A 9,467-nucleotide genomic window follows, 5' to 3' on the forward strand; every position below is an offset into this window, starting at 1 on the left:
ATAACCGCTGAGTGATTTCCCTGTCCTTATCTTGATGCATGAGTCATTCATCGTATTTTTCCCCTTCCCAGAGAAGGGCGAAGCAATAGAGCAGTTTTGGTGGCTAGCCAAGGTCAGCCCACCACAACCAGCCCATGCATTAGCTAATCTCTTGCAGTTGTACTCTTTCCAAAGGATAATGAAAACAAAAATACAGTTTGAAGTCAGACGGTCCATCATAGCAAATGATCAAATGAAACATGAAATCTTTTTAGTGCAAAATAATAATACAAAATTATATTTGGAAGCACTTTGTTTTAAGCACAGCTAAACACAGCTGTAACCTGATAACATCTTTTTTCTTACATATAGATTTAGTACTTTTACAATGAAGTATTACATTTCAATCACTGACCAGCTCAGCTGTCACCTATCAAGTAATATAATCCATCCTTTGCTTTCCATGTCTGTAGCCTTATTTTTATTCTGGCTGATAAAAATGTAACCTGTTGTCTAGAAAATATAAAGAGTTTAGACATTACTTATTCAGCAACAAAATCTATCCAATTTCCCAATTTCCTAGTTTGTGTAAATATATATACACTAATTCTATAACAAAGCTTTCACATTTGTGTAGCATTCCTGCTTTCTGAACATTTTCATTGACAACATTTCATTCACGTTTCATTTTCATTTCACTTTCAGCTTGAGCTATGAATATTAACAACAATTACTTCTTCCTTCCTCCTGCTTGAAGCATGGATTTATTGTCTAGTAGTCTATGTCATCCCAGTCAACCTCTGAACAATATAGGTACTGTATCTTGTTAATGATGCATCTCCATTCTCTACATCTTATTTCCCCATCTTTTTCCAACAATCGGAGTTCTCTTCGGGTTTGTTTTCATTTTTTAGCATCTATTCCCAACTGCTCTAAACAATAAACAACATAAAAATTACTGTGCAAACACCAAAAATGTATTTAGCAAGTCTAAATAAGTTTAGCTGTGACATATTAATTCAGTTACTGAATAAGCAGCATAACAACTTACATAAATTTACACAGATAGTTCCTCTAAGCAGGTTTATCAGTGATAATAAGCTCCTAAAAATATTAGATTGTCATTTCTAGATGGTCATTTCAAATTGCAATCATCCATGTTCAGACATGCTTATTAATCCAACAGAACCGCATTTTTATAGTTTAGTTTTGTACACAAAAATCTTCATGCTCTTTAAAATGCACACATTCAATCAGATTTAAAGCTCAGCCAAAGCAGGACTGATTAAAGGAATTTTAAAGAACGCACTGTTCATAGTCCTAAACAGTCTCTGTCTCCATACCTGAGACAGAATTAATAATTACTACAAAATTTCTTCTGTTATATGAAGTAGCATCATGGTCACACACAGAGCATTTGCTCAGTTGGTTGGCTTGCCATGTATGACAGTCTTGGTGTTTTCAACTCATAACAAATGAACCTAGGCTTTCTACGTTATCATGCTGTGACCTGCTGATCTAAAATAAAAAGTACATATCTAATCTGTAGTGTTTGCAAGTGACATCACTGTATATTAGAAATTAATTCCACCAACACATTTGTTTTCACTGATGTTTTATCCCATATTCCTTCTGTTTCCCCTTTATTATAATTATTTTATCATTAAGTAACAGTGGATGCAACTATGATCTTAGAACATCCAATTTCAAGGAACTCACAGTTTTAACTTAGATTGACTCAGAGTAATGAGCAAACATGGTACGGTAGCTCATAAAGAAATATAGATCTATATAATTCTTGTAGTATTTTCAAATTGAAGTATTAGCTTCTTGTTAACATAAAATGGGATACATAGATTCGATTTCCAGTAACATTACTTACTTTCTTCCCTCAACTTGTTTAATTCCTGTATTATATCACTATACACATAGGATAAAAGCTCCTCTTGGGATTTTGTTCCATCCAAATAATCTGAGGAAGAAAAAGGAAAAGGTGTTAATGAGTTCTATGCCAGCTGTCTGTAACAGCAACTGGCAAAGTTTTCAGTATTCCTATAGATGCCATCAGAAGAGATGAAAAAAATTAAAACCAAGAACAGCAACTCCCTTTTTCTTCTTCCCCAAACTCGTTTTACATGTTAAAAACCAATGTAATGGCAAAGTATTCTAGTTAATAATTAATTTACAATTTTTTGTGGTATAAAAATCTTCATAAGGGTAATGGTAATTATGTGAGGACAGTGGAGCAATGGAATAATTTGGCAAAAATGTTTCTGTGCAGTAGAACATTTCAGATTCCTCAGTTTCAGCCTTTGAGCAAGTCACAGAAGAGCACTGCACTTCTTATTCTTACTGCACAGCAACAAGCAGTGTGCTAACGATGAAGGAGCCACCCTTCCCTCTGGCCCCCACTCCAGAAGCAGGTAGTCCAAGAGCCGTACAGCTTCGAACATCACACAAACTTGTGGCAGTGCCCCAACAGCTGGCCCAGCTTTGACACTTCTCATGCAAAACTGATGACCTAGTGTGGACAGCCAGCACCTAGAGCATCTTCAGCTTATTACAAGACTTAACCAGGATTTCAGTTTTGTTCTGAAGAACTCTGCCAGTCCATCAGCTATCGTCTCAGAAGCTTCCTATTTAGACATACGCACATTATCTTACGAAGTTATCTTGTTAAGTGGACTTAATTAGTGATCAGAACATTTCTATTTTTTAACTTCCTAATTTTCATTTTTAAATAACAAAACCAAAACCCTATAGGCTTGAAGTATAAACCAATAGCAAGGTCAAAACCTACTGTCTAAGAGCTACAAAAACATTTGAAGAAGATTTTGTCCCATTTAAAAAAACACCCAATTTAACAAAAGCTGCACAAGTGCCACAGTTATAAATTTTTTAAGTTTAAAATTAAAAATACCATACCAACTTGCATACTTGCATTCTCTTCCAATTCATTTTTATATTTCAGATACATAGGCCACACGTGTCCATCGAAGTATCCCGGTGTATCTGCTGGCTGATAGACTCTGGTCCTACACAAAAATACATACATCTCCCCATGTATGTTTTATATTTTCCCCTAGTGTCAGCTGGTTAAATAACAGCTTTTATCCAAAATAAAAAAAGTAAGGCTGGCTGTATTTTTGCTGGAGCAAAGGAGGCTCCTTTGCTCTAATTCAATCTGTGATATGAGCTTTTGCTGTCTTTTGCTATCTTACCTAGTTCTGCCAATCAAATCACATTTAAGACTAGGTAAAAGTTTGGGGGATTTTAATTATAAAAGGTATTACAGATAAATTAAACTGTATTGACACTATTATCAAAATAAGCTACTTTTTCCTCTTGGGTATACAGATTTCTCAAGCTTTAAATGATTAGTTGTTTAGTCTAGTCTCTTCCATTCAGGACACTAAAGTCTCAGCTGAGTTTACTGAGAAACCAAGAAAGTGGTATCAACCAAAGCCAACTGAATATAGGATTTCTTCACTCAGCTAGCAGATTCTGACTTTGTGTACATATATATTACTCCAATCACACAGTATTGCTCCAAATTTGGAGGCAAGTCAGACACCAGCTCAATAATCTAGATCAGATCCACAGTAAAATTAATGGACAGTCTGAACAAAACTGTACTAAACCCACACATGAACATCATTACTCTAAGAATAATCATCGATTAACTGTATTTAACCAAGAATAAGACTGCTTAGTATTTTTTTAACCATTTCTCATTTTAAACATGGTTTTACTCAAATATGCAATCAGTAATCTAAATAATTTATCAGGACAACAAATTCTCCTTTTAGTGTTTGTAAAGCACTTAATACTTCAATAACCATGCGCTCTAAAATAAAAACCAAATCCAACAAACCTAAAACAAACAAAGAGAGAAGAGATGATCTTAAAAGCTTACATTCTGCAAACACTGAAGAAAAGCTAGTACAAAAGAACCGCTTCAGTTTAGGGGCTAGTGACTTTTTTTTAAGCAATAAGTCAATAATCTTACCTCCTTCTCCTTTTGCACTCTTCATAAGGAAGGGTCAAAAAATATCTTCTATTCCATAGTTCATTAAGTGGCCTAAGATAATAACATATTTAGTTCCCTCTTCCATTTTAGGGTAGCTTTTAATTTACCAGGTTACATATTACTGCTTACTCATAATTGTAAAGGAGAAAGCCTTCAACAATCAAAATATAAACATTTTTCACATTGTCACATGTATTCTGTGGCTCTTCTGTCACAACACCTGAGCTTGCTGGGCTTTTAATCCAATTGCGAATACTGGTCACCATTTCATCCATATAGAGGGCATCAAGTACTAGATGAAAATAGAAAGTTAAACATCCCTTAAAACCAAAGAATAAAAGAAAAAAAAAAGAACCCTTAAGTACCCCTATGTTAATCAGTAAGAATCAAATAATCTACATACAAATTTAAATGAAGGGGAACAGGATTATCCCCAAGATTTTATCAGTAGTTCTGTGTCTGCAACTGATGATTTCCTGAAACCAAAGTTTGCACCAGTATTGGGGTATTTCTATCGGGTGTAGTCTCTCTGGACTTTATGGCACCTAAAATTGCCTAAATTCACAGCTTTTAACTTCTTGACAGAAACTGCTCTCCGCTTCCACAAAACTTGTAAAAACTTACTAATCCTGCTCTCCGCTTCCACAAAACTTGTAAAAATTTACTAATCCTGAGACCTACACCCTTCTGTCAACTGTCAAAGGTGGGGAGTGGATGCTCAACATTTTTTGCTTTGGGTTTTTATAAGGTTCAGTGGGTGGGCATAGAGAGGGTTAAAGGAGCATGCCATACAAAGCAAAACAGCACAATGTAACACCTGGTTTTGTCTGTAGACACACAAGAATATACTGAGGAAGTACTGAAAGGTAGAAAGAAGGCGGCTTTTGGATACCGTAACAGCAAACACATTTTTAAAGAGCTTTTAAGAGCAGCATTAAATCCAGGTATTTGAATAGGGATGTCCAGTTTATCCCTCCAGTTTCACATTCCATTTACATGAAGTCTGGAAGTTGAGCCAAAGACTGCATAGCTGGTAATCACACGTTTTCAGGTACAACTGAATGGTCTGACCAATCTTCTCAGTAATACATTTTGTGATCAGAAAGTATCAACAGATATTAGCTACTAACTAAGCAACTGTTTACCAGTAGGTATGACCTGACACAAAACACTGGCCTAAAGTGGACCTGGATCTAGACATCTCTAAGAATAAACTGAACCAGCATTAATCATTAACTTAAAAACAGATGTCCTTTATATGAGAACTGACATGAAATAAAGGTGTCAGGATAGACCCAAGTCTTGACTGATTTAGAAAACTCAGTAGTGACATCCCATGAGTTCACTAGCCAAAGTGAAATAAAAAAGGCCACCATTACATAGGAAGCGATGAGGTTAAGCTTATGCCAGTACTGCAAGCCAAGACTTTTAACTGAACATTACCATTTGCTACCAGGCCAGACACAAGTGAAGAAAAAGAGAAAAAGATTCAAAAGAGAAAAGGAAAGGTCAAGCATTAGCTTGAGGTATTTAGTAGTTAGGCGAGTTTTCTTATGTATCTCAGTGAACTGAAAGAAACTGAGCAAAGGATTGCTCTCAACCACTTGTTTACTGCCTTGCTCAGAAGGGAAGAGAGCAAGGGGATGGGGTAGAAGAAGTGCTGAAGCTGAGCACAACAATTTCAGTACAATGTTCAAAAACAGTGCATCAGAGTTACTGACCATCATACAGCTTAAATCCACGTTCATCTGTTTCTACTTCAGACTCTGGCTGAAGGGGAAAAAAATTTAATTTTTTCAAGGTTGCTTTTATGACCATGCTGAGAGATACATATTCTTTGGTTATAAACGTAAGGGTTATACAACTTTGTATCAAATTAATTAAATTTATCTTCAACATTAAACTGATGTAAACAACTGTTAAAACATGCCACAAAAACTTTATTTAATCTACAAACAAACACTCGATGTGAATTAAGTTCATTATAGCTTTACCTAAGAAATAAGAGCTCCTTCACCCTCCTTAACAAACACCCCCAACATCAACACATGTTTTGACTTGGGAGACAAAGAACTACTTATTGCTGTATGGGTGTAGGCTTAAGACAGTATCATTAAACTCATTAGCACAAAGGATCTTGAAAAATGCATCCATCATACACCCATTCCTTATTTTAAAAGGGTTTAAAAGGGTGGCAAAGAAGACAGTAAATTTCTTTTTGCTGAGTATATTCAGTGGTTTGGCCACTTAAATTTCAATTACTCCAGTGGTCATTTCATAGTTCTTATGAAATTAACAATATTTTAAGCAGCACCAATTTTAAAAGTTCATCAATAGGAAAACTGAAAAAAGACTTGAAATCTACTCAGGCCTACTTTTACCTATCAGGTTTTTCCATTAAAACTGTTACCTTAAAGAAGTCATCTTGAGAGATTATATCACAGTTGGGAAGCATATTCTTAAGTTTTTCTGCTAGTGTTGTTTTCCCTCCATTTGTTACACTGTTAGAAAACATTGTAAAAAGTTCACCAAGGCAAAAACTAATCTTTTAAACATATGTACATGCTCACACATACATTTCCATATAGTTATATGCAAAGAAACAATAAAACTCCTCCCCAAATTTTAGTCACATCAAATACTTTCTACCTCTAGAAATTTTCTGGCACATTCCAACAGTTTTCAACAATCAGTACAGCAGATTAAGCAATGCCAAGAAAGATGCTAGAGATACCTGCTCCTGAGGTCTCCAACAGACATAGAACAATTTCTTAAGAGTTACAAGCAATAAAATTATACAATTATATGTTGCATTTGTAATCCAGTTTCCAAAAAATATGTATTCAGAAATAGAAATTATATCACTTCATTCTAAGAAGAAGACTAGTCTTAAGCTGCAGAGGAAATTTAATTTTCTATAACTTACCCTCCAAGGCCAATAACCAGTACTTTCATAGCTTGTTTTCCCCTCAGTTCTTCCTTTTTACTGTCAAAAACAATAGCCAGTGAAAAATCTTAATCCAGCAACAAGAAATGAACCATTGCATTAAGAAATACCAATTATAAAGATGATTTTTTTTTCTCTCCTGTTGTCCATAATTTTTCTTTTTGCAAAGGTACAGTCAGAACCTCAGCTGCTTGTTCTAATGCTAACAAAAAAACTGCAATACATATGCCCCATCATAAATTCCAATGTACTTTATTTTTGACAGTATTTAATCATTTGAAAGGAACTCTTATTCAGTTCTAACGATATTAATACACAAGTTCCTAAAGAAAAGCACAATCACTAGCTCAAGCATTAACAATATAAAATAGACTAGGTAAACAGAAGCTGTGGTGGCAAAACAAACAAAATCATTAAGAAAGAAACAAGTGGCATGCTAAGGAGAAAGATGTTTTAAAATTTCATGAAAACTTGTAACCAAGAGTACGTTCAAAAACTGTTTTATGGCCCTGGTCTTGGCAGCGGAATATGCACTGTGTAATTCACCACTCCCTTTCTGAGGGCATTAACAGCACAGACCATACAAATCCTCCTCCTCTGCTCCACCAACATTAATTAATCTGGAAGCATTAGAACTACTGTAAGGGCAGTTTAAGCCATCCTAGCTGACTTAGTACTGAGGACTAGGTAGCACTTGATTTGCTTCAGAAAAGATCGAAGAGTAAACTCTAAAGGTTAATTTGTCCACCATATCCCTGTTGCTGCCACCATATCCCACCAACCCTAAGTGCTTGAACACCTTCAGTAGTCAGAACTGCCAGGAAACACACTTCTGTCTTGCCCCAGCTCCTTCCCCTGAACTTTCTTCTGGAACAGGTGTTTGCAGAGTACATAGTGAACTATCCTGGAAAAATATTGCAGCTGAAAAACTGTTCTGCAAAGACAGAGGGGAAACAATGTTTGTTTTCAGCTGAACAAGCTCCCTCCAGTTCACTATCCGGTTACCCGTGCCTGCAAAGGTCTGATGTAGCAGGACAGGTTGTAATAAGGCTGCTTCTGTTGGCAGCAGCCCTGATCTAGTTTTTTAAGCCAGTCTGTTTGTCAAACATCGTTTTCCATGAGCACACATCAATTTATAACTATTTAACCACATGCAAACACCTTTTTTTTCACCTGCTCCGTCCTTCTAGGTCACCCTTATGGAGGGGTAAGGCCTATGACACCTAAGACCTGAAAGGACTGAGCAGGCAAAACTCGCCCTGCCTCCAACAAACATGCATCTGTACTATACTTGTAGGAAGACTTACAGGGCATCAGTAAGAAAGCAAAACCACACCGTTTCTGTGAAAGTAAGCTTTAGACACATGTGGAGTCTCAAATAATAATATCATTTTGTATTTAGTGCCATGACTGGAAGTTCAGTTGTTTCACAGGTCTGTAATATGATCTTTGCATACTTTCCAATGCATGGTTATGTTAAAAAAAAAAAAAAAAAACCAAAAAACAAACCAACAGCAACAAAAGACATACCAACTAGCTCAAGTCATCACCCATATGATAGCCATCGCTTTCTAGTGGTGCTGCTTATCTACAGTAGTCAGCATTCGCGAGTTTTTTAAGTTAGTACACATTAGTTTTCTAAGAAAATTAAAATTTGCAAGTTCAATGATGCATTGCATGCTTATAGTACGGGTATCAACGCAGAGAGAAGACAGATGATCTGTTCTTAGGAAGTGATGATACTCAGGCTACTTAAAATAAGAAAAAGCTCTTTTCCAAAAATCATTAGTTAGGTTTGTGCTGCAGAGGATTACCCTTTGTCCCACAAAAGATGTTATGCAACAAACCGGGCAAACACGTTCAGCTTTGGATTTTAATATTATGTCACTGTCTATATGAAAATTACTCCCAGTCTACGGCAAAAAACAGCATTATAAAAAACCACACCAACTCTTCTGCCCCGCTGAATAATGTTTAAAACAAATTTCAAAAGCAAATTTGTCATAAATGCTTCAACACAGAAATCCTAAACCATCTTGGGTCAATTTGGCTCTTCAAACAGAGCACAAACCCATAACACCGCTAGCACAGCATTCCTGCCACCCCATGTTTAAGGGCATACCGCGGCAAGGCTCCCACGCGCGGGGACACCCGCAGGTGCACCACACCCGGACCGGGAATGTCTCTCACGGGTATCGAGCCCACACAGCAGGGCTGGCCGAGGTTCCCGGCGATGCGCGCCGCTCGCCACAGACGGCCGCACTTCCACCAGTTGCAGCTGCAGCACTTCACCGCCTCCGGAGTTCGCACTTAATTTCAACCACGCCGAGAGGGTGCTCAGAGCGCATCCGTCCGGCAGCAGGGCTCCGCACAGGCGGAGCGCCCGCCTCCCACGTCCTGTGACGGGGCTGTCCGGGTCGCGCCCACCTCCGAGCCGGGGAGGACCCGCGCACAGAACACCCGAGCGGCGCTCCCGGCAGCCCCGGCCCCGCGGCCTCGGCGGCTCCCCCA

The 9,467-nt window shown here is 37.4% G+C and overlaps 1 protein-coding gene across 2 annotated transcripts; it reads right to left on the minus strand.

Annotated features, from left to right (window-relative positions):
- Nucleotides 1–228: 228 nt before the first annotated feature.
- Nucleotides 229–9,161, minus strand: NMRK1 (nicotinamide riboside kinase 1). 2 transcript variants are annotated; one of them, XM_032097597.1, is made up of 9 exons: nucleotides 9,079–9,161; nucleotides 6,936–6,995; nucleotides 6,420–6,510; nucleotides 5,731–5,779; nucleotides 4,139–4,301; nucleotides 3,989–4,060; nucleotides 2,905–3,014; nucleotides 1,862–1,951; nucleotides 229–911 (listed from the first exon to the last, which is right to left on the minus strand). In XM_032097597.1, exons 2-9 carry the CDS (start codon nucleotides 6,962–6,964, stop codon nucleotides 883–885), a joined length of 633 nt encoding a protein of 210 aa, XP_031953488.1. In that variant the 5' UTR covers nucleotides 6,965–6,995; nucleotides 9,079–9,161; the 3' UTR covers nucleotides 229–882. The 2 variants fall into 2 exon arrangements, with proteins under 2 accessions (XP_031953488.1, XP_031953490.1); XM_032097599.1 differs by having other exon boundaries at nucleotides 229–1,497.
- Between the last annotated feature and the right edge of the window lie 306 nt (nucleotides 9,162–9,467).

This window comes from Corvus moneduloides, chromosome Z, assembly GCF_009650955.1.
Source record: "Corvus moneduloides isolate bCorMon1 chromosome Z, bCorMon1.pri, whole genome shotgun sequence".
In the NCBI taxonomy this organism is placed as follows: domain Eukaryota; kingdom Metazoa; phylum Chordata; class Aves; order Passeriformes; family Corvidae; genus Corvus; species Corvus moneduloides.